The 25,192-nt window shown below is 40.5% G+C and overlaps 1 protein-coding gene across 1 annotated transcript in view; it reads left to right on the top strand.

The window, feature by feature from the left end:
- The window catches only part of LOC121888316 (melanoma receptor tyrosine-protein kinase-like), a 54,094-nt gene that overhangs the window by 25,591 nt on the left and 3,311 nt on the right, over nt 1-25,192 (top strand). Inside the window, exons 2-24 of the mRNA XM_042399764.1 lie at nt 4,841-4,992; nt 7,366-7,573; nt 9,505-9,639; nt 9,762-9,830; nt 10,443-10,561; nt 12,067-12,208; nt 12,772-12,885; nt 12,970-13,096; nt 13,484-13,557; nt 13,893-13,983; nt 15,342-15,541; nt 15,623-15,755; nt 16,063-16,153; nt 16,721-16,878; nt 16,994-17,026; nt 18,196-18,340; nt 18,424-18,546; nt 18,794-18,892; nt 19,427-19,612; nt 21,515-21,670; nt 22,048-22,123; nt 23,669-23,815; nt 23,935-24,032. Of these exons, the coding sequence (XP_042255698.1) occupies nt 4,841-4,992; nt 7,366-7,573; nt 9,505-9,639; nt 9,762-9,830; nt 10,443-10,561; nt 12,067-12,208; nt 12,772-12,885; nt 12,970-13,096; nt 13,484-13,557; nt 13,893-13,983; nt 15,342-15,541; nt 15,623-15,755; nt 16,063-16,153; nt 16,721-16,878; nt 16,994-17,026; nt 18,196-18,340; nt 18,424-18,546; nt 18,794-18,892; nt 19,427-19,612; nt 21,515-21,670; nt 22,048-22,123; nt 23,669-23,815; nt 23,935-24,032 (2,876 nt within the window). The remainder of the gene's footprint in view (nt 1-4,840; nt 4,993-7,365; nt 7,574-9,504; nt 9,640-9,761; nt 9,831-10,442; nt 10,562-12,066; nt 12,209-12,771; nt 12,886-12,969; nt 13,097-13,483; nt 13,558-13,892; nt 13,984-15,341; nt 15,542-15,622; nt 15,756-16,062; nt 16,154-16,720; nt 16,879-16,993; nt 17,027-18,195; nt 18,341-18,423; nt 18,547-18,793; nt 18,893-19,426; nt 19,613-21,514; nt 21,671-22,047; nt 22,124-23,668; nt 23,816-23,934; nt 24,033-25,192) is intronic.

The raw sequence follows: 25,192 nt of genomic DNA, 5'->3' as shown, positions 1-25,192 counted from the left end.
ATTGACTTTGCCAAAAGAGGAAAAAACACTCTGGATCACTAAATTTAATTTATGAAACAACAGAATCAACTGTACCCAGAACTACAGTTAAATCATTCCACAACCAGAAACCATGGATTACCAGAACCATCTGGGATGCCATAAACACGCACTGCAGCCTGCAACTTGGGGCTGCAGTCTGGAAACATGGACAATTATAAAGCAGCAGCCTACAATGTAAGAAGAGCAGTAAAGGAGGCAAAAAAGGACTACGGGAAGAAAGTGCAACTACAATTGATTGAGGGCAGCTCCAGAAGCATGTGGCAAGATCTAAGAACTATGAAAGATAACAAGCTCAGCCCCCTTCCTTGTTAGGTGCTGATGTGTGTCTAGCAAGTGAGCTAAACAACTTTTATGCTCACTTTGAGGCCATCGGCAGCCAGCAAGCAAAAACAGCTGAAGCAGAGGTTAACAGATAGGTGGGCGTACCTTTCAGACCTATTGCCCTTTCTGAGCATGACGTCAGGAGTGCTTTCAAGCGTGTGAACACCAAGAAAGCAGCAGGACCAGATGGTATCAGTGGGCGGGTTCTCAAACTATGTGCTGACCAACTAGCGCCAGTGTTCACAATGATATTCAACCTGTCCCTGACTCAGTCTTCATACCCATGTGCTTCAAGGTGTCCACCATCATTCCTGTGCCCAAGAACACAAGACCAGCCTGCCTGAATGACTACTGCCCAGTGGCACTCAGCACTGTACTGATGAAGTGCTTTAAACAGCTGGTCAAGGATTACATCTGATCCGCACTACCCAGCACACTTGATCCACTACAGTTTGCCTACCGTTCCAACTGATCAACAGAAGACACCATAGCACACATCCTTCACACCACCCTATTTCACTTGGATAAGAAAGAGAGCTATGTGAGATTACCGTTCATTGACTACAGTTCAGCGTTTAACACCATAGTTCCCTCCAGGCTTGTTACAAAGCTCAAGGACCTGGAATTAAACACCTCATTGTGCACGTGGATCCTAGACTTCCTGACGAGCAGACCCCAGGTGGTGAGGGTTCTGCCCTCCTCCTTAACACCAGAGCACCCCAGGGCTGCATTTTGAACCCCCTGCTGTACTCCCTGCACACACATGACTGTGTAGCCACTTTGGACTCCAACACCATCATCAAGTTTGCTGATGACACAGCTGTGGTGACCTGATTACAGATAACAATGAAAAGTACTACCTGAAGGAAGTAGAGGGCCTGACCTGCTGGTGTCACGACAACAACCTACTCCTGAATGTCAGCGAGATTAAGGAGCTGATAGTGGCCTTGGGAAGAAGCAGGGAAGGAACTACGCCCCCCTTAATATCAGTGGGTCCTAGATGGAGAGGGTGGACAGCTTCCAGTACCTCGTTGTACTGTGAAGTACCATCACCAAGGGCCTGACCTGGGTGCTGCATACTGACTCAGTGGTGAGGAAGGCAAGGCTGAGACTGTTTCACCTCAGACACTTGAGGAAATGCCGGGTAGGAATTTCTAATCCTGCACCATCGAGAGCGTCCTGACGGGGAACATCTCTGTCCTGTATGGAAACAGCACCAAGCAGGACTGTAAGGCCCTGCAAAGTGGTTTGTTCGGCTGAACACACAATAGGTGGTGCTCTAAGGATATTTTCACCAGGCACTGCAAAAATAAGTTTCAGAGAATCATTAAGGATCTCAACCACATGGATAAAGGCCTTTTCTTCCTGCTGCAGTCGAGAAGAAAGTACCGGATACACCAGGCCAGCACAGAGGGGCTCAGGAAGAGCTTCTACCTTCAGGCCACTAGGATCCTTGTTTTTGTTGAGTCTTGTTTTTGCTGCTCAAAGAATCATACACATATATTTATTACTATTACTATTCTATTTAAACTCTTAAATACACAAATTGAAGGAACTGGTGGTATTAAATTTCACTGTGACTGTACCTAATATGATTACATGAGACAAATAAACTTGATTGATTGTATATATACAGTGTGTGTCTGTGTGTGTGCTTATCCTGACTCCGATCAAGCAGCCACAAAAAACCCCACTGTCGATCTTTATCAGAAAAATGCCCAGATGACGCAAGAGTCCTGTGGTATAAAAACATTCTGTTGCAGAGCTGCTGAGAAAATTTGTGAAATGCTTTGTGACAATAAGCATCTGTCTAAAGGTGTGGGAAGTGTAAAACACACACAGTTCACACTATCAGGAAGCCTTTCATGTGCATTGTGCCATACAACAGCAGAGGATGTCGTCCAAGAAATACTCTGACAGATCAGACCTGTTCCTGAACAAACAGTACTCTTTGTGTGTTTGTGAAGTGTGAAGTGTGTGTGTATTTGTGAGGTGTGAAGTGTGTGTGTGTGTGTGTGTGTGTGTGTGTGTGTGTGTGTATTTGCATATGTCAATGTCATCACTATCAGTGTCTTTTCTTTTTCTTTTTTTAAAAATACTTCTAAACTATATTTATAATACTACAAAGTATCAAATATTTATAACATATATTAATACAAAGTATTTTCCAACTTCAACAGCTCATGATAGAAGGTTTGTAATCCTGACAGGGAGGGAGGAAGGAAGGAAGAGGGAGACCACAGGGAGGAATGAGTGGGATGAGGCCGGATGGAAAGACAGAAAGTTTAATGGTCACTGTGTCTGCGTCTGCGTGTGTGTGTGTGTGTGTCCAGATGTGTCCCCCGAGGCTTCGGCCAATGGGCTTCCCCCAATGTGAGCCAACAGCCAATCAGAGAGAGGCAAAGAGCAGTGCTGCTGCAGCTGTGTTCTCTTTGTCACTGACTGGTTCAGACTCTCTCAGACTCAGTATCAAATCGATTAATTTGCTGATTATTTTCTCAGTTAATTGTTTGGTCTATAAAATGTCACAATTTCCAAAAGCCCAAGGTGACATCTTCTAATTGGTTGTTTTGCCTGACTAATAAAACTGGAAGATATTAAATTTATGATCACACAAGTCAATATTTTCATGAGTAACAAGAGAATGTTACAGATAAATTTTCAGTCAATCGCTTAATCGTTTCAGTTCTACTTTCATGCTTAAAATCATGCAGATTGTTTCCTGCAGAATCAGATCAAGTGTGGAGGAAAAACCTGCAGGACAGATGTAAAAAACTGCAGGTTATCAGTCATGACTGCAGGGTTTTTATATGATCGGTGACGTCACTTCAAGAAAATCCTCGAAAGAGTGCACCTCAGCTCCTTGTATCAAACTGATTTATTTTTATAATCCTCTATACAAACACATCCCATCCTGAGACATTACAACAAAAATCCTGCAGGTCTCGCTTTGGTCTTTTTGTTTACAAATGTGATTGTAAGTAGCTGACGTTCTGCAGGAAGTTACTCATCTTTAACCTGTAAGCTGCTGCAGGCGACAAAAGGAGCCAGTAGGGTTTCATTCCTCACTGTCATGCCAGCAAAAGGTTACAGAGGTGTCAGATGCGTACTGCACCTGTGGTCAAACTCGTTATGGGGGAATTAGTTTCTTTAGAAAGGTGTTAAACCTCCTTGCTCCTCCCTGAATCTTAAATACAGTTTCACATAATGACTTCTTGTCTGGAAACAAGACCGTGTTAAAATACCTGACTGGATGTTATCGTCTTACACTGTTCCTCCACTGGGTGAGAAGCTAAAAAATTTAACACTTTAGTATCCAGTAGCAATTTAGAAGACAAGATATCAGAAGTCCTACATATAACCACCAAAGTAATGATGCTGTGTACATTTTGACATAGAGTTGCCCTGTATGTGTATGAACATTAAATCTAGTTTTTTACTTGGACACCAAGTAGCCCAGGAACATTTTTAAAATCTCTGTACCATCAATATTCTTAGTTTACCTTTAAATTTAGTAATGCATAAACTCAGAAGAAGTCATTTTCTTAAATTACTTAATGAATTTCTGAACATATGAATAATTTTTATTTCCATACCATTAAAACAGCCCAAACCACTGAACAGGGATTATATGACACACAATAACACCACATATAAAGAAAGACAAGTCATGCGTCAGGCCACGTACCACACCATATCAGTCCCTCCAGGATTTTGCTTAGTTATTTTGTGATTATTGCAGCCAAAAATTCTCGATTTTGCAGCGTCCTCTCTCAAAAATTGCGGTACAATTTGTAATGTTTTGTGCTCTTTTTGCGGTAAAATTTCAGGAATTAGGGCAAAATTGCAAGCTATGGAAAATAATGACATTTTTCAAATTCTACTACCAATGAAGAGTCATTGATAAACACTTCCTGCAATAAAAAGCATACTGCATATCACAGAAACAACTATATTTCAGTGCTAATTTTTAGATTTAATCAATTAACGATTGAACTTTTAAAATATTGCGACAATAGTCTGACGCAGTGCAAGTCCTGGAGTTGGGAAAAGTGGCAGGTGAGCCAACTGTCAATCACAGATGTCATTCAACACCCACACAGCAGACATAAAAGCTACTATAAGTCTTCAGATCTTATTAACGCAGCAATAATTTCCAAAATGGCCACAAGCACAGTTATTAGAGGGCCTGGGTTTAGAGATTGAGACAATAATAACTTCTTTAAAAAGATTATTGACTTGGTATTTCTAGAGAGAAGTTGAGGCTTTTGGGAGTCATTTGGGGCATTTAGCGGCCATCGGTGGCACTTTAAGGTGTTTCAGACTCAAGACGTGGTAGTTGCTGGTTGGTTTTCACATACACTTCAATACAAGAGAAAACAGCACCATCTAGTGTCTGTTAGAGAAACTGCAGGTTAACACACTTCAAATGTGACTTCAATAACTTCTTTCTTTCTTTCTCTCTTGCTTTCTTTAGTGTGCCAGGGAATGAGTAACCAGCTGACATTGTTGGGGACTCGTGAAAATCACTATGACAACATGGTGAGGATGTACTCCAACTGCTCCGTCGTCTTGGAGAACCTGGAGGTCACCTACATTCTGGAGCACCAGGACCTGTCCTTCCTCCAGGTCTGTGGCATTCAGATATCAGCAGCAACAGTGGAGAGCTCCATTAGTGTTTTAGTCTTAACAAATGTTGATATCACTGTTGGATTCCTGCTTATTGTTTTCTAAATCATTCATCAGTTTTTATATTAATTACTTTCTTTTCAGGCAGCATTTAGTTTCAGTTCTATGAAACTTGCAACATACTTTAGTCATCTTTGTTTTATGTCAGAGTTACGTTAACTTCCTGTAGTGCTGCAGATGTGATCTTTGTGTTCCATCCAAGGACGCTCTGACATCTGTGAACTGATGATCAACTGGCAAACAGCCTTGAGAAGCTCTGTTACTAGAAAAATCAAACCCAGATAAGATAAACATGGATGCTCTGAAAAGGATCATGTCGGATTTTTTTAAAGTTGCTGTAGTCATGTCATCACATCAAACAGAGGGAGTTTAAAACATTCTCTGCTCACAAGTCCACGTTCAGATTATCCCTCTGCATCAAGTCTCCAGTGAACTAATGATGAGAATTTCAAGGATAATTCTGGCGATTTTCTATATTTTTCTTATTGTATATAGGGAGAAAACAGCTTGAAGTTGAAGCACCTTTGGCAGCGGTTACAGCCTTGAGTCTTCTTGGGTATGACGCAACAAGCTTTGCACACCTGGATTTAGGGATCTGCCATTCGTCTCTGCAGATCCTCATAAGCTCTGTCAGGTTGGATGGGGACCATCAGTGGACAGCCATTTTTCAGGTCTCTCCAGAAATGTTCGATTGGGTTCAAGTCAGGGATCTGGCTGGGCTACTCAAGGACATTCATAGAGTTGTCCCTAAGCCACTCCTGCATTGTCTTGGCTGCGTGCTTACGGTCATTGTCCTATTGGAAGGTGAACCTTCAGCCCAGTCTGAGGTCCTAAGTGCTCTGGACCAGATTTTCTTTAAGGATATCTCTGTACTTTGTGTTGTTCAGCTTTCCCTCAACCCTACCAGTCTTCCAGTCCCTACTGCTGAAAAACACCACCAAAGCATGATGCTGCCACCACCATGTTTCACCGTTGGGATGGTACTGGGCAGGTGATGAGCACTGCCTGGTTTCCTCCAGACATGACACTTAGAACTGAAGCCAAACAGTTCAATCTTGGTTTCATCAGACCAGAGAATCTTGTTTCCCATAGTCTGAGAGTCATTTAGGTGCTTTTTTGCAAACTGAGGAGAGGCTTCTGTCTGGCCACTCTGCTATAAAGCCCAGATCAGTGGAGTGTTGAAGTGATGGTTGTCCTTCTGGATGTTTCTCTCATCTCCATGCAGGATCTCTGGAGCTCATCGGGTTCTTGGTCACCTCTCTTCTTACCAAGTCCCTTCTTCCTCAATTGCTGTTTGGCTTGATGGCCAGCTCTAGGAAGAGTCCTAGTTGTTCCAAACTTCTTCCATTTTAGAATTATGGAGGCCGCTGTGCTCTTGGGAACCTTCAATACAGCAGAACATTTTTTTGTAGCCTTCCCCAGATCTGTGCCTCGAGACAATCCCCTCTCTGAGCTCTGCAGGCAGTTCCTTTGACCTCATGGCTTGGTTTTTGCTCTGATATGCATTGTCAGCTGTGAGACCTTATATAGACAGGTGTGTGCCTTTCCAAAGCATGTCCAATCAATTGAATTTACCGCAGATGGACTCCAATCAAGGTGTAGAAACATCTCAAAGATGATCAAGAGAAATGGAGGGCATACTGAATACTTGTGTCAATGTGATATTTAAGTTTTTCCTTTTTAATAACTTAGACAAAAAATTCAAAAAATTTGTTTTTGCTTTGTCATTATGGGGTATAGAGTGTAGATTGATGAGGGAAAAAATGAATTTAATGATTTTTGCATAAGGCTGGAACATTACAAAATGTGAAAAAGTGAATGGGTCTGAAGAATGATGGAATAAAGTGTACATTTTTCCAAAATAATGAACTTTTTAATCCTTAGCTGTGGCTCATAATCATCGCAAAATACAAATAAGTCATAAAACATTTGAGCAATATATTTAATACAGTTATTCCATCACTTAAAATTGCTGCTTTTTGTCACTCCTCATTACATGGCCAGTCAAATTTAATATATGAAATCTAGCCAATAATGCTGCACAATGTCCAGATTTCATTTGAGAACATACATTATAGGAGGCTCAACATGCTGGGCAGATCAGCCTATAAAATAAAGTCTGCCTTTTAACAGAAAACAGCTGTAACAGGAAATAATAGCAGAAAAACAATAATCGATAAATCATTGACATCCCTAAAATGAACCCAGTGGCTGCTTGGAAGGAAGGAAATCAACCTAAAGGCTGATGGATGATCTATTACTCATAAAAACAAACACTGATGACACTTCTTTTCTCTTCCTCTCTTTCCTCAGTCCATCCAGGAAGTGGGCGGTTATGTTCTGATTGCCATGAACGAGGCTGCAAACATCCCATTGGTCAATCTAAGGCTGATCCGAGGTCAAAACCTCTACGAAGGCCAGTACGCCCTGCTGGTGATGTCCAACTACAACAGGAGCCTCTCGTCTGCAACTCTCAACTACACCAGCGGGCTGAGACAACTGCAGCTCAGCAGTCTGAGGGGTACATAAGATATGATATACACAAACACATGAGGCCAGGGAAATCTATGTTGTTCCAGCAAATATACAGTTGGTATTTCAAGGTGACCAGGGAATGTGGAGTTTTCACAGCAATTACACAGAGCCAGTGGGTAGTTTAAGGTGACCAGGGAATGACAGGTTTTCCCAGCAAATTCACACAGTCTGAGGGTAGTTCAGGGGGGCCTGGGAATGTGAAGATTTCCAAATAAACACACAGATTCAGTGGGGACTTCAGAGGGCCTGAAAATACATAGTGTTGCCAGCAAATATACCTTTCCAGGCTGTCTCTGCGTAGTTGGAAAGATTGAAATATCAGTGGCTGTTTGAGGTTGCAGAGGTCGAACTGGAATCAGTCAGCAATACTTGAGAAACCCAGCTGATATTACAATTATTTTGTGTAAAGAGCCAGAAAAAGTTACTTGTTGCACCTTTAAGATCAGGGAAACACTTTGTTACTTTTGGAAGTTTGGAAGAAGAAGTTTCCTTGGAATCAAGAATCAAAAATATTAAATGCCACCAGTGAGTAAGTTGGATTTTAACATTGTTCAGTTCTAACTATTAAAATTTTAGTTCCTGTAGGTATTTTCTCACTTTTCATTATATTATTTACTACTTATTGTTCTCTGCTTCATTTCATTTTAAAAGTTGTCAGTGATGTTGCCTCATTCATTGTACTGGCAGTGAGCCAGGCGGGTGGAGTCTGCACACCATTTAAAACCTTCAGTCAACACCAGATTGTGCTCTGGCAGAAGGAAATAGACCGCACCCATACGAGCTTTGGCTGATGACGTAGATGCTGTTCTGTGCATGCAACCAGAAAGCTGTTTACTCTGCCAGAGTGATATCCAGCAGTATTAAGTGTATTTAAAGTGAGCTCTGTCTCGGAGGAAAGAAGATGCGTCTGTTGTTGATTCTCAAAGAATAGCTGTCTCCTTTCAAAAAATATAACTTTGTAGATTTGTAGCACCAGGTGAGGTGCTGGAGGACCTGTAGAAACTTGAATTGTGTTTTTGACAGATATTGTATGATGTGATTGTGGTTTCTTTAGATTTATTAAAAATGTATTTAAATTTCTTTAAATATAACATCAAATACACATTCTGTGTCTCCCTCTCCCAAAAGGATCATTAAGCTGAGTGAAATATTCAAACCCAAAAACAAAAACCCAAAGCACCATCCCATCTAATGACAATATTCTAGATGTTTTGTTCTTTTAAACACATTTCCCCAAATTAGACATATTTAAGCTATATCAGAAAATATCATATAATTTTGTAAAGTAAACTTAAAGTGATTAAAATATAATAACTTTCTGGACTCTGCTGGATCTTCTGCCTTGTGACATTGTAACTTCAACCTTATGACTTGGGAAATGATTGAGTGACTTGAACTCAGTGATGTGGGAAAATTTTAGCTCTGGTAACATTAGACTGTTTATGTGACTTGGAGCCTGTGACTCGTGACTTGAGCTGTATGCTATGACTTACAAGTTTAAACACCCTCACCCAATTCAATGTAATCCTGCACTCTAGAGCATCTTGATGAGTCATCACTGGTATGCACATCAACATGTCAGGATGCAGCTTTGTTCTGCTAGCGTTGACTTGCATCAACTTTTCAGAGGAGCCAACACATTACACACTGACGGCTAAGACAGTGACATTATGAAAAATCTTGATTATAGGCTCTTTAGCTATGAGAGCAAATTGTGTATGGATGGTGCCATCCTCATTATAGCCACTTTAAGACTTGGCACTTACTTGTCCCTCAATGTTCATAACTTTAAGACTTTCGACTTAATTCTGTGACTTGGGACCTGAACTCTCTAACCTAAGACTAACTTATAACTTTTTCACACTGACCTGGACTCTTTATCATTTATTATGTTTCTCCATCATCTTCTCCTCACAGAGATTCTGAAAGGAGGGGTAAAAATGACCCACAACCCCCTGCTGTGTAACATTGAGACCATCCAGTGGTGGGACATACTGGACAAAGCCAGCAATCCCAGCATGCTTTTTAAGATGGACACCTTTGCCCGTAAATGTATGTGGAATCGTGATGAAGCTGCAATGACGCAGTTTTATATTTTACTCATTCAGCTGCAGCTGTGATCTGTAGGGTTTTGCTGAATATTAATGTTTATGTGTGTGTGTGTGTGTCTCCAGGTGACAAGTGTGATCCAGGGTGTGTTAACGGTTCCTGTTGGGCAGCAGGACTGGATCACTGCCAGAAATGTAACACACTTGGTTTAATACACTCTCATGTATTTTCTCTCTATCTCTGTCTCATATCTGTTGTACAGGATCTCACCCACCTACCTTTCTCCAACTTTTATCCCCCTATATTCAATCTCCTCTTTCTTCTTACTTTCCTTCCCTCTGTCTCTCACCCCTTCATGTATTTCTAACTTCACTTAAAGTAATAATCTTGAAGATTTTCATTTAAATAAATCGCGTGTATTCTCCTTTTACAGTTTTTTTATTTGCTCTTATTTTATTTGTTTTATTAGTTAGTTTGTTTATTTTCCTTTCAAAAATGTCTTGTTTCAGTGGCAAATTGGCAGACAAAACAAGAAAGGATATTGCACTTAAAGACAGACATCAAACAGCATAGTGCTGTCTTTTTGCATGATGTTTATGATTAAACTTGATTCAATCTGACATTTACATTTTTTCTTTTCAGAACAACTTTAAGACTTTATTCCTCCCCTGCATATATCCATGTAATTTTTTTTACAATGATGCTTTAATTGATGTTTAAATTTAATTAAACAAAATGTTCTTATCATTCATGTTAAATTTTCTGCCAAAAATGTAATGAACAGTATCTCTCCATGTCTCCACCAGTCACCAAGTTGCAATGTGCGGAGCAGTGCAGCAGAAGGTGTCGGGGTCCAAAACCCAGCGACTGCTGTAATGAACACTGTGCTGCCGGCTGCACTGGACCTCGAGCCACCGACTGCCTGGTCAGTGTCTGCATGTTTGTTTGTGTCCATACTGTAGTCAACCACAGTACTGCATTATCCTGACATTGATACTATCAGGATAATAACTTACGTTAGTTGTTATAATTTGTATGTAGATTCAAATGCCTGGGACAAAAAACATTTTGGCAATCTCAGAAATATGGGGTCTTGAGTCTTACCTGTCTCTGCCTTGATTACTCTACCTGGAGTCTTGTAAAGTAAGTGTCAAGTGTCAAGACAAGAAAGTCCAGAGTCAAATGGGCAAGTCCCATACCATGACAGGTGAGTCCCAAGTCAAGGCAGCCAAGTACCAAGTCAGGTAAGTCAGGTCACCAAATCAAGAAACAAGGAAGTTGGAACAAGGAAGTCTCAAGTGAAAATGGGCAAATATCTATGTCTATATCAAGAAAGGTAAGTTCTTAGTCAAGTCCTCAGTCAAGGCAGATCGGTCCCAAGTTAGGTCCCATGTAAAATGGCAAAGTCCAATACCAAGACAAGAAAGTCCAAAGTCAAGATGGACAAGTCCTATATCAAGACAGGTAAGTCCCAAGTGAAGATAAGCATGTACCAAGTTATGTCCCAATCAAGGTGGGCAAGTCCTGTACCAAGACATGTATGTAAGTCCCAGATCAAGTCCCCATGGCTGGCAATTCCATATCAGGTTCCATTCAAAATGGGCAAATCCTATATCAACACAGGTAAGTCCCAAGTCAATCCCAATCAAGATGGGCATGTCCTGTACCAAGACATGTACGTAAGTCCATACGTAACATTTACAGGTCAAATATGAATGCAGGCAAGTTCCAAATGAGGCCTGATTCAATATAGGCAAATCCCATACCAAGACTGATGAGTCAAACAGTGCACTTTGCAGGTCAAGACAAGCAAGTTATTAGTCAAGACAGACGAGTCCAAATTAAAGAACATGAGACACAAGGTGAAATTGGCAAGTCCCATCTTTTGGTTTACTAACATATCATTATGTGCTCTTTACCCAATTGAATACCATTCAGAATCGTCAGCCCCCTGCTTGAGTGCAGTTTTAGTAGTTTGAATCTAAACATTGATTGTCTGGCTGCAGATGTCTCTGGTAGAACCAGCTACATAGCTGCTCTGTCTCTGATCATGTCCAGTCAAGATTCTTCCTGTTTGCTCTTGGGAGGGGGTCAATCATATAGCTCAAGTGCAAATTCAGTAATTTGTCATTGATGTTAATATGAAAGTCAGTGTATCTGTCTTTTTTGATTTTTTCAAGTTGAGTCTGAAGTAATCAAATTCCTTATTGAAGCCTGATTTGAGGCAGGTCATTTGAATCTAGTTCAGACCTGATAATTTCATGAGTTACCTTCTCTGTGGTTGAGTTATGCTTCACTTCTTGTCATCAATGAACGCTACAGTTATCAGTTTTAATTGCCGCTCTCCAATGGGAGGAACTCTGAGAGGAACATGATGAAAACAGACAAATCATTGTCACCATCTTTTCTCTCTCTCCGCCTCTTATCTAGGCCTGCAGGGATTTTAATGATGATGGAACCTGTAAAGATGCTTGTCCTCCTCTGACACGCTACAACCCCAAAACTCACCACGTGGACAAGAACCCCAATGCCAAGTTCACCTATGGAGCAACCTGCGTCAAGGCCTGCCCACGTATGGACTTTAAATCGTTTATTTCTCTGAGATCGACCCTGTGAATATTTAAATATTTACATCCTCAAGAAGACTTACATTATGAAGTCCTGCTGGTGCCCTCTGGAGGCTACAGCAGTTACTAGAGCCACAATATCAATGTGTTGGACAGAAACAAAATCAATATCCTGACAATTAAGAAATTCTCAGAGCCTTACCAGTAGTAAGCTAAAATGTGAAGTATGTCTGGAGGGGAAAGTTTTCTACTTATTGTTTCATTTGGCTATTTTAAGCAAAACATTTTGTTGAAAATATACATTTTCCTAATCAAATTTGTGATATACAATAGATAACTTTTAGTAGTTATTGTTGGTGCATGTACAATCTGCAGTGGTACATTTTGCTTGTTTATATACAATACTAGTCAAAAGTTTGGACATTCAAGTGAATAGGAAGGTGTGTCCAAACTGGTACTTGACTGGTACTGAATATTTTATATTGCAGTTTGATTTTGTTGTTTACCCCTTAAGTGGATGGGACCCCTCTGTAATCAGTGTTTCTGGTTTGTTGTTGTTTGCGTATAGATAACTACGTGGTGACAGGTGGATCGTGTGTTCGCACCTGCAGCCCTGGAACATATGAGGTGAAGGAGAACGGAGTGCAACGCTGCAAAGCTTGTGACGGACCCTGTCCTAAAGGTAGAGAGACCTATAGAGACACAGAGAGAGAGAGAGAGAGAGAGAGAGAGAGACCTGAACACTGAAGTCTTTTTTGTCCTCCAGCCTGTGACGGAGTCGGGGTTGGTGCTCTTGTTAACACCATGGCCGTCAACGCCTCCAACATCGAATCCTTCAGGAACTGCACTAAGATCAATGGGGACGTCTCCCTGATAGAAACCTCCTTTAATGGGTGAGATAACCCCAACTGCTTAATTAGCGGTTCAGGTGGTGCTGCTTATAGCATTAAAAATGACATGTAGATAATTCAGCAGCAATTTGACTTTCCAGAAACAGAAGTGTCCTGGTTACTTAGATTAACATTTAGACATTTAGCTGAAGCAATTGCAAACTGAAGTTCTGGTTCCATGAACATTTCTTCCAGGTAAACGTAGTCTCACCTAAATGAGCGGAAGCACTGAGATAACGTTTAGTCAGACCTCGGACTTGTCAGGCTCTTTGATAGATATTATTTCTAATCAAAACAATTCTGTCTGTGCATTATCCAAATTCCTGAGATCTGCGATTGGCTCAGACAGCACCGTTTTAAAGTAAGGGTTGTTTTCATTGGCTGTTCTAGGGACGCGCACTACAAAATCCCGCCCATGGACCCGGCTAAGCTGGAGTACTTCAGGACAGTGAAGGAAATCACAGGTAGGTCAGAGGTCAGCTGAGCGTCTCAATTGTCACTTTATTTCATAAAGTGGGATACAACTATTAAAACTTTGACTCCTCTTATGTTCGTTTATGAGCATCAGTTACCATTCTGAGGTTTAGGGTTCTGTGACCTCTGACTGCTTGAGAACCGGTTGCTTGTACAGTAATATTGATGATCTAATAACTGAAACTCACTGAATTGTCTAAAAAACTACTAAGGAACTTTCTTAGAAGCTGCTTTTAGTTTTGTATCCTGATCATGGAATGACATACAGAGGATGGTTGGTCTTACTGAACAGTACAGGAACAGTCAGTGTTTATGTGTCCAACAGGTTTCCTGCTGATCCAGTCCTGGCCAGAGAATCTGACCTCTCTGTCAGTGTTTGAGAACCTGGAAATCATCAGAGGAAGAACAACAAGAGCGTGAGTCTCATTGCTGCTTCACTGACAATAAATATATTATTATAGAACTTGTTAGTTACACCAAACAAGTTACCAGTTTAGTTACTTTGTTGACCAACTATTTGAATAACCTTATTGATAAGAAATTATGATGCTTGATTAACTGTGAAGTAAAGAAAAGGAATGTGAAAATGAATATCTGAGATTTTGAGGGGTCATTAACAAAGTTCTTTTTGTTATAGAGATTTTGCACTGGCAATAACTGTTTCTTTAGTTCAGTCATTTTAAAATATTTTATTTGCAAGTCTTTGCTCATAAATCACACCCTGTGTACCTGTTTTATTTGCAGACATTTAAAACACTGTGACCTGCATAACAACATAATCAAAGATCTGAGGCTCATTTACAAGCTTTCGGAGCTAGTTAGTGGACTGCTGAGCTTAGATTATTTTGTTACACATCCTGTTCCCAAAGGTCAAGAATTTCATGCTCAAACTGCAGCCTATGATTAAATAGATTATAACCAGGACCAATCTTTTAAAGAGTACGGTCTTAACCTGCTCTATGTGAAAAGTGCTCTGAGATGACTTTTGGCGCAATATAAATAAAACTGAATTGAAAAAATTGAATCTAATGTCCCTTCGGCTGATTTAGTTGTAAGCTTTCAGAAAGTTGGGCTAGCTGTGAGAGAAAGATTAAAAAACAGAGACTGACACCAACCGCATACAATTTGTGTCACAGTCTGATCTGTCAGTGTGTAATGTGTTGGTTGTGGCTCGTAGTGATGAACCTACAGAGAATTATCAGAGACTCTGCAGCTCCTCTCGGCTTTACGGGGCTTTATAGTGAGTTTCAGCTCATTGTTTATCTTTCCAGCTGCAACTTTACTGTTCTGGTTCACTTTCAGCGCTCTCATAGCATTGTTTTGGGCCGCAACAGGCAGCTGTTTTCAGAGGAAAAGCTGTTAAAAGCCACTGTACACTACCTGCTCAGCACCAAAGGGCAAACAGACACAGTTAGCTGTAGACTAGCTGGTGAACATAGTGGAGCATTTAGCAGCTAAAGAGCCAGATATTTCCCTCAGGAGTTGGTAGAGAGCAAAAACAGAGCTAAAAGAGAGTGAATATTGGACTCACATTCACCAGGTGGACAGAAACACGACTCCAAATGAATGATAATGTTGCTCCGTAACTGCTGGATGTGGAAATAAGCAACTGTTTGCTAACAAGTTAAACATATCAACTTAAAAGCTGATGATGTGTCAGTGTTGTGTTCACTACTTGTTTCTGGTGAAAACTAGTGGACAAAACATCAGTTAATGCAGGTTTAAATATGAATTTTAATCTTATCTCATATACATGTTTTCTGTGCCTCTTCAGTCAGCACAGTTTAGCTGTGGTGAGGGCGAAGCACCTCCGCTGGCTGGGTCTGCGCTCTCTAAAGGAGGTGAGCGCTGGGAGGGTGATGGTGAAGGACAACCATCAGCTCTGCTACACCCATCCCAACAAGTGGACCCGCTTCTTCAGATCCAAAGATCAGATCATCAGCATGCGCAACAACGCTCCCCCAGACGTCTGTGGTGGGTTTCTGGATGTGTGTCGGGCTCTTTGAGTGAAGGTTTGGAAAATAAGAAAATATTTGTCTTGTCTCACTCACACAGAACAACAGAGTCAAACCTGTGACACGGAGTGTACAGATGAGGGCTGCTGGGGTCCAGGTCCCACCATGTGCGTCTCCTGTCGACACTTCAACCGTGGGGGGCGCTGTGTGGCGCACTGTAACCTGCTGCAGGGGTGAGAAAGAGCTGCAGAGCTGTTTCTGGCTGCTGGGACTTGAACCCGTGAACCTGTTTTTTGTTGCGAATATTAACTCATTGTTCTCTTTATGATAAAGTCTAAAATTATTCAATAGTAGCCAGTGCTGTTATTTGACACAACTACAGATCGGACTTTATTTGAACCAGGCTATTATTTTAATATTTATTACCAGCTTTGTTTTAATAATGTATATTGTATGTATCTGAATATGTCATTGGTTCAGATATTATTCTTTTCTCATGTCCTCCTGTCCTGACTCCTGATGTCTCTCTTTGTGTGGCAGTGAGCCCAGAGAGGTTGAGGTGAACACCAGCTGTGTCCAGTGTCACCGGGAATGTCTGCTGAAGAACGGGAACCCGACCTGCCTAGGGCCGGTCAGTCTGGCTGCTAATGCTGCTTAATTCTGCTGTTCAAATCTCAGCTGCCCTGTGTGTCCTGTCAAATAGCGACCTGTGCAATCTCTGTTTTGTGTTTTGATTGATTCTCATATTAATCTGCACTTCATGATGAGGAACATTTCATTTCCTCATTTTTGCTTATCATACATGCTTTAAAAAGAAATCATAACTTAATAATAACTTGTGGTTTATAGTACATACCAAACTTTATATGTACACACATAAACTAAAGAAACAAACAATAGAATAAGAAATAGAGATAATCACACCAGAGATAATGAAAAAGTCCAACAAAATTAAAAGTTAAAGGGTGAAAGTGTCATTAACAGTGTTTTAGCAGAATTTAATGAGAGAAATGAACAAATGTAAAATAATGAAAAATAATATTTCATAAGGTTTTCAATCTCTTCTGTTTTCAAAATATTTTTAAACATTTAAAAATATCTAAGAAGATAAAACGTGTGCTTAAAATTCAGATATCAACTTTAGGAACTGAACAAATTTGGACTATTAATAACTTATTTTACCTGTTCACACCTGCAGGGTCCAGACCAGTGTTCCCAGTGCGCCCATTTTAAAGACGGTCCCCACTGTGTGCCGCGCTGCCCCCACGGTGTGCTGGGAGATGGAGACACGCTCATCTGGAAATACCCCGACATGACGCGCCAGTGCCAGCCCTGCCACCTCAACTGCACCCAGGGGTGAGACACATTTGTCATCCAGACTTTCTACTGATGTCTGTGATGCTGAATAAATGAAGCAGAGTGACTGATTCTGTATTTAAATGTAAGATGTTTTGTGTCTCTGTATCTGCAGGTGTTCAGGTCCAGGACTGTCTGGATGCAAAGGGTAAAAATACAACTTCAGCTTTTATCCACCACAACTCAGCAACACCGAAAGGACCAGTGTGTAATATTTAGTGGCATTTAGCGGTGAGGTTGCAGATTGCAACCAAATGAATACCTTAAAATATAAAATTTCAATGTGGATCGGTATGAACTTCATGTTAGTACGCTGAATCTGAATGCGAGTCAATTCAGAACTCTGTTTTAGTAGGCTAAATTTTAAGTCTATGGGCATCTATGGAAACCCTAATGGATGACTATGTGAATGCTACTTTGCATGACAAATTAGCATAATTATTTATCAATTAGATGGGAATCTATTAGAACTCTATTAGGGATGTGCAGAGGGCCCAATATTTGTATTTGTGTCTGTATTTGTTGAGGCAGCAAAATTATTTGTATTAGAATAAAAGTGGAAAGAGGTTTAAAAATCCTGTTTTTGTTTTAATTATGCTTTTAATTTTAGAAAATTAAAGTGTTACAATAAGTGTTCATGAATAAACTACCTTACGAAGGAGGTCCCCACACCGGGTCTCGAACTGGAGTCTCCCAGATCATAGACGACTGCGCTGACTACTGAGATAAAACTTTACTTGTCACCTCATTGCAGACAGACCTCTACCTATTTATACACCCATAACACAGAGACAGCACAGTGTGTAAAATGTAGAAAAACTTCAAAGGTGATTATTACTTTGCACTTTTCATTTATTGCCTATTTTTTACAACCTAACTTTATGGAAAGGAGAAGGGGAACAACAGGTTATAAAGAGTCCCTTGAGAGCACTTCGCATGTGTCAGTAGCTCAGCTTTATCTCTGGGGAACACCCCCAACACCAGGACTGATGTCCAAATAAGGACGTCATGTAGCAGGTGGATGTGACTCCCCTTGTTGAGACCTGCTGATAGATGAAACAGTGGAGCAGAGGAGAGACACTGAGATAGCGATGTAACCAACCTGTGCGCTGGTATCTGACATGTTTCTTCCCAAAAACAAATATTAAATAAATATCAATGAATATCAAATTGTATGAAGCAAATATTTGTAAAAAATCCACTATTTGTGCTTTGCTGAATAATGTATTTGTCTTCAGGCACACCCCTAGACACCTCATTATGTACCTCGGGATAATTAAAAAAAACAAATGTCCTGCTTTCTGTGTCTCCTCACAGTGCTACCGCCCACTCCACGCTGGCGGTTGCCGTGGTTGGTGGGCTCTTGGTTGCTGTAATTCTGTCGCTGATTATCTTTGTGTTGCTACGGCGACGACGAATCAGGAGGAAGAGGACTCTGCGCCGCCTGCTGCAGGAGAGAGAGGTAAATAGAAACACACGGACATACAAATACTTGCTTTATTTTTAGGAAAAGTTTTCAGTCTTTCTCATATGTGTGTGTTGTAGCTGGTGGAGCCGTTGACTCCTAGTGGTGAAGCTCCTAACCAAGCGCTGCTGAGGATCCTGAAGGAGACAGAGTTTAAGAAGATCCGGGTGCTTGGCTCTGGGGCCTTCGGAACCGTCTTCAAAGTAAGAGGGTTTGAAGCCACTATATGTAGGATTTTTATGTGATTTTACATTATAGCATCCTCAAAATTATTCTGATGCCTCTCAGAAATTCCTAATTTCACTTCCCTTTGTATCAGAACATTGACAACCTGTAACAGATTTTATTCATTGAGTAACAAGTAGTGGCCCTGTTGCGCTTTTTTTAATGTATTATTTTGCTGTTTAAAGATTAAGATGATAATGCTGATTTGTGTGTGTTTGTGTTTAGGGTCTGTGGATCCCTGATGGAGAAAATGTGAAGATCCCAGTAGCCATCAAAGTTCTCAGAGAGGCCACGTCACCTAAAGCCAACCAAGAAATCCTGGATGTAAGACTTCCCTTTTTCTTCTTTTAATTCTTCTTTTTCATCTTCTTGTTCCTCCTCTTCTCTTCTTTTTTCTCATCCCACCACTTCTTCTCTTCTTCTTGTGCTCTTGTGATTATCGATGTAGTTACAAAATTACAAAATCATGCTCTCACAATAATTAAAGTTGGACATAAAACAATCCCATTTTGATCTTGGACTGAGATATGTGGATATACTTCAGATTTTGGCCGTTCAACACACATTGCTCTGAGACAAGAAAGGGGTCAAATCAAGTAATTTGAGTGCCCAGATTATTAATTTGAGTGAGCAAATTAAGTAATTGAAGTATATTCATCTCTAAATTAAAGGACAAAATAAGTATATTGAAGGCACACTCACTAAATTCAGGAAATTATTTATCAAAAATGATCCACACCAGGCTCTGGACCCTCCTGCTTTTCTGCTTCTGCATCCATTTCCAGGACGTCCGATAGTCATTGTGGATGTTTCCTCAACATGTTTCCGACAATTATGTGAATTTGTGTGTGTGTGTAGGAAGCGTATGTGATGGCGAGCGTAGATCATCCTCACGTGTGTCGTCTGCTGGGAATCTGCCTGACGTCGTCGGTCCAGCTGGTGACTCAGCTGATGCCGTACGGCTGCTTGCTAGACTACGTCCGACACCACAGAGACCATGTTGGAGCCCAGTGGCTGCTGAACTGGTGTGTCCAGATCGCCAAGGTGAGTTCAGACAAGAGCTCTGTTTGTAAATCTTCTACACACCTGCAACCGTCTGCTCATGAGTTCAACTTTCAGATTACATTCTTGTAAGAAGAAAATCTCCTCCCTCGCTCTCCGCCTGAGGCATCAGCTGTCTGCAGCTCACTGTAAGCCTGCTGAGGCCTATTAGCTTGAACACAGCAGGAAATTGTGTGCATGTGTTGATCTGCTCAGTCTCTCTTTTAAGTCTTAAAGTGCTGGGAAAATCACAAACAACAAGGTCGTGAGCTCAGTGTAAAGTCTTTATGTTTACGCAGAGGGCTCCGGCAGATAAAGTTAAACCTGACTTTGCTTTTGAACTTTTACTGCAATGTGATGTCAACGAGAGAGGCGCTGCGGTGGCCAATCACATACTATACATGCAAGCACACATTCCTGGTAAGAAATGACTTTATAGCGTGAACAGAGAATTTTTACTGTTTACCTCGTGATTGTTGCATTTAAAGATAAAATGTTTGTTCCTGTGATAACTTTCCGGAGCAGCAAAATCTTTCCGCATAAAAATAATAAACCTCTGCAGTGTTGTCTGATAAGCCTTCATGGATCTGTTTGTGAGACTGGAAATATAAAGAACAATAATAAAGGGCACCTGATACATTTAACAGGCCCCCGTCAGCAGAGAGCAACAATGCATGTTTGATAAAAAGACTACATCCTTGATTAAGACTAACATTTTATAGGGTGATTCAGAATATAAGGAAACAACACCTCTGTATTAAAAGGGATTTACTTTTTTAACATTTCTTTTGCAAACATCTGTTTAATAAAAAAAGTGAATGAGTAACATTTTAAATTGTATTATTTATCTCTCAAACACATCTGCAGTAAAAACATGGAACTATTAAGATTTTCAGAATTAACTGTTTTGAGCAGTCTTGTCAGGGAAGCAAGAAGCAAAGAAGCCAGACTGGTGAAATCAAAGGAGAGTTCTTTTGGTCGTGAGTTTGTAAATGTTAATGACCTTGTCACGGTCAGTTGGGACATCGCTCTCAATGGACAACAGCAGAAGATCTGAGTGCCTTCCTTCTCCACATCTGTTTCTAAGCTGGATCTTGATAAGCTTCAGTTTGGAGAATGATCACTCGACTAATGGCAGTTGTCACTGACAATGTAGCGTTCATTTTGAGTTTTGTCCACTTTGGAAATACTGTGTTCACGTCGTTTTCTTTAAGGCATGTAAGCATAGCTTGGACATTGCTGGTAGGGAGAGCATAGGAAGAGTCACAAGAGTTATAGTTACAAGACTGTCTTCCTCCATGTCATAGAATTGGCGAACGGTCTTGACATCGTGGGCAGCTCTGTCATTTGTCATGCCTTTTTAGTTACTTGGGCTGGTAAGGCACGACATACAGCGCTAGAACTGCACTAGCCCTCTTACCTTGTCATGTATGTTTTTATCCCTACCAAGGAAGTTGTTTTCACTCCTCTCCATTTTTGTGTCTGTTAGCAGGGTTACTCGAAAGGTTATCTTCCAGATTTCATAACAGTTTCATACATTTATAAACTTTTTAATGTGGCTAGGCAGAGGTTTAAATTCTACTCATCTCCTCCCTGACTAGCTGGATTTTGCATATCCCAGGGCACTTCAACATGTTTTTTTACTTTTTTTCATTGAAAGGGCACGTTTTCTTGTTTCTGGGAGTTCTTTACAGGGCATATTTTCTTCCACCCATGAGGGCATTTCATCCTGATTTACCCATAACTGAGACAGTCATTACAGAACTTTGATATATTTTTTCCTTTGTGCTGGCACCTTAGATGGCATTTTATTATACTGTGGGGGCACGTTAGAGGGCACTTTTGTGGATACCCCGCCAGTGGTCTCACCTGTACCTGAAACAACCTGTATGTTTGTGTGTGCAGGGGATGAACTACCTGGAGGAGCGTCACCTGGTGCATAGAGACCTGGCAGCAAGGAACGTCCTGGTGAAAACTCCTAACCACGTCAAAATCACCGACTTCGGCCTCGCCAAGCTGCTGACGGCTAACGAAAAGGAATACCACGCCGACGGAGGAAAGGTGTGTGTGTGTGGCAATAACTCTGCTTGTGCTGTCCAGAAATCTTTTAACAATAAGAGAACAAAAGATTTTTAACATTCATTAGAAAATAGTGGTTTTATTTCAGGGTCAGATAAGGCTTTGGATGGAGCTAGGCTAACAGTTCCCCCCTGCTTCCAGTCTTTGTGCTAAGCTAGGCTAAACATGCAGAGAGATGAAACTGATATCCATCTGCTCATATGACATTTTTGACTTCCATTAATGACGATATATTAATGTTTAAAAATAAACCTCCTGGTTGTTTTAAATCACTTTGGTACTCTTGTTGGACTTTCAGTGTCTCCAGAAGTCAGCTTTAAAATCAGCAATATATGTTTGTCCCTTTTGGTTTTCTGTAGGTTCCCATAAAGTGGATGGCATTAGAATCGATCCTTCAGTGGACCTACACACATCAGAGTGACGTCTGGAGTTACGGTGAGTCAACCTGTGGCAGTCAGACGTCGACGTCTACCTGCTCTGACTGTATCTATCCATGTTGGAAAAATCATTCTTTGTCAAAAAAATCAATAAGTCTCAAGGAAAACAAGCATCTTGATGTCAAGATGAACTTAACAGCTGAAGCTTTGATTGTTTTTATTTGATCTTCAGGACTTTATAAGAGTCACCAGATAAACCTGAGTCACTGTGAGATGATAATTTGTGTCGGAAAGAAGAAAAAACAAAGTTCTGACGCATGAATTTGGATTCATTTTCCAGAACTTTTCTCTCATCTTTGTGTTTTTGTGAAATATTGAAGTTTTACCTCTTTGGATTTTATTTATTTGAAATAAAGATTAGAGGAGCAAACAACTCACAGACATCTGAAACATGACAAGGAGACACAACTACACACTGATATTATGTGCAGTTTAGGAAATGCTGGTTTAATCTTAAATAATGCAGTGAAATTTAGAAGCACAGCTGTCAGATAAATGTAGTGGAGTACAAAGTACAATATTTCCCTCTGAAATGTAGTGGAGTATAACTACCAAGTAGCAGAAAATTCAAATACCCCAATAAAGCACAAGTACCTAAAAATTGTACTTAAGTACAGCACTTGAGTAAAAGTTAGTTACTTTCCACCACTGGTGTGTAAAAAGTGTGAGAGTGATGCTACATGTTTGTGGTGTGATAGTATAGTGATAGTAAAGTAAAAAATGGAGATGAAATACTATAATAACAACCAGGGATGCAACTAAGAATTATATTCATTATCAATTAATCTGTTGATTATCTTCTTGATTGATTCATCATTTTGCTATGAAATGTTACGAAATTGTGAAAATTCAGTTTCTTAGAGCCCTCTGTGATGCTTCAGTTCGCTTCTTTTGTCCGACCACCTGACCAGAACATAAAGATTTTAAAATTACTTTTATATATGTTGAAGCATAACAGCAAATCCTCACATCTAAGAAGTTGTAACCAAAGAATGTTTGGCATTTTTTGCTTGAAAGATGATTTAAACGATTATTCGATATAACGTTCTGTAGATCGACTAATCGATGCAGCTCTCACAATAACTTCTTCATTTCCAAACACAGTTCAGCATTGTTTCTATTGGTCGACGGAGCACATCTACCTGATCAAAGTTGAACAAAAATTGTTGAAGCCAGCTAGAGCTCAAACCAAAATGGAGTGGAAAGAGCATAGGACAGAAGTGTAGTGTGACCATTTCTTTATTTGTTTTTCCATCTGTTTTGGTTCAAATTTAGCGGCAGACTAATGATCAGCTCAGTCCATTTCTTCAAATAGAACAGTTCAAATCAGCTGTGTGAAGACTTTGCTTTAAATGCTTAAATAATCGCTTCAGTGTTTCCTTAAATTACTCAAACAGCCGACATTTTATTGAGCAGAATAAAGCTTCTTTCAACTTCTACCGGCAACATGACTGGTCTTCTGATTAAAGTTGTCTTTTTGGACGTGTATTGACGTAACTTAACCAACCAGTGATTTAACAGCCATCACACCTGTGGTTTACAGGTGTGACAGTGTGGGAGCTGATGACGTTCGGTTCAAAGCCATATGACGGCATCCCGGCCAGCGAGATCTCCTCAGTGCTGGAGAGAGGAGACCGGCTGCCTCAGCCCCCCATTTGCACGATTGACGTCTACATGATCATGGTCAAATGTAAGAGCCTAGCGTGAAAGAAAAGAAAGGAAATATACCATGTTACAACACATGGAGAATAACGACTGGGAGTGCAGTAAAGGAAATGTTTATGTAGATGATTCTCTCTCTGTCTCCAGGTTGGATGATTGATCCGTCTAGTCGTCCCAAGTTCAGAGAGCTGATAGTAGAGTTCTCTAAAATGGCCAGAGACCCTTCCAGATACCTGGTCATACAGGTACACTGTGTGTGTGTGTGTGTGTGTGTGTGTGTGTGTGTGTGTGTGTGTGTTGGAGTTATGTCTTCTGGTTTATAAGAACTTCAATGTTTTTTTTCACAATTTGGTCATCATGATTTCTGTCTGTAATAACATTTTACTCACCAAGTTAATTCCAAGTCATTTTCCAGACTTCCTGTATTAACTTTGACCTACTGTACTTTTTCTATGCGAAATTATTACAGACATTTCAGGCACGACCGCTTTCAGTTTGACCTCCAGATGAAGTGGTGTAGACTAAAGTATCTGTACACTAAATCAAAGCTCCTTTTCATTTTATTAGCAATGTTTTGACCTACTACAGGTCTTCCTCAGGAAAAAGAGCTTTGATTTAGTGTGCAGGCCCTCCTTTTATCGCAACGTAATTGAGTTTTGTATCCAGCACCTATCCCACTGAGATTTTGTGGATGTGCACATCAGGGTCTGAAATTAACGGGGGCTCAGGGCAAAATGCCCCAAAAAATGTAACATTGCCCTTGGAATTGGGGATAGTGGGGGCTTTTACATGGCCTCGTTAAATAAACAGTTAAACAAAGACTTGATACTTTTTGCAAAGCATGGCCAGATGTTACTCTGTATTCAAAGTGTAAGCATGCAAATGACGAATTGAATTAACCTTGAAGTGCGACTTGGCAATGTCTGGGCCAGCTAGGCTTCCATACCTGCACAGCCCCTCCTCTTCCTCCCGCTGGAGTGCTGTGAGGTTGTGAGGCAGCTGCGAGGGCTACTAACATGTTACCAACATGGAGCATTTTTTATTTCACAAACTGCACATAACATGCAGACAGTCAACCATGCTGCTGAGATGCTGAACTGTGACGTTCTTACGTAACATTGTGTTTACTGTTTATACTTTTGAAAATAAAATCTGCATTAAATGTGTAAAAATCCTCACACAATCTGTAATGTGCAACTGGGATTATAACTCAGTGTGAGTATCTTTACCCATTAAATGTTCTAGTATTATAAGTTCGGCTGCCTCCCTTTACTTTTTTATATAAGAGTCATTGAATATTCATCTGTCAAATTATTATATATTAAACATATTTCATCAGGCCTTGTAAAAAAAAAGTAAATTTTCAAATGTGCACACAACTACTCAGACCTATTAGACCAGTGGT

The sequence above is a fragment of the Thunnus maccoyii genome, chromosome 21 (assembly GCF_910596095.1).
Source record: "Thunnus maccoyii chromosome 21, fThuMac1.1, whole genome shotgun sequence".
Lineage (NCBI taxonomy): Eukaryota > Metazoa > Chordata > Actinopteri > Scombriformes > Scombridae > Thunnus > Thunnus maccoyii.
The sequence above is the reverse complement of the archived record's forward strand: the minus strand, read 5'-3'. Positions and strand labels throughout refer to the sequence as shown.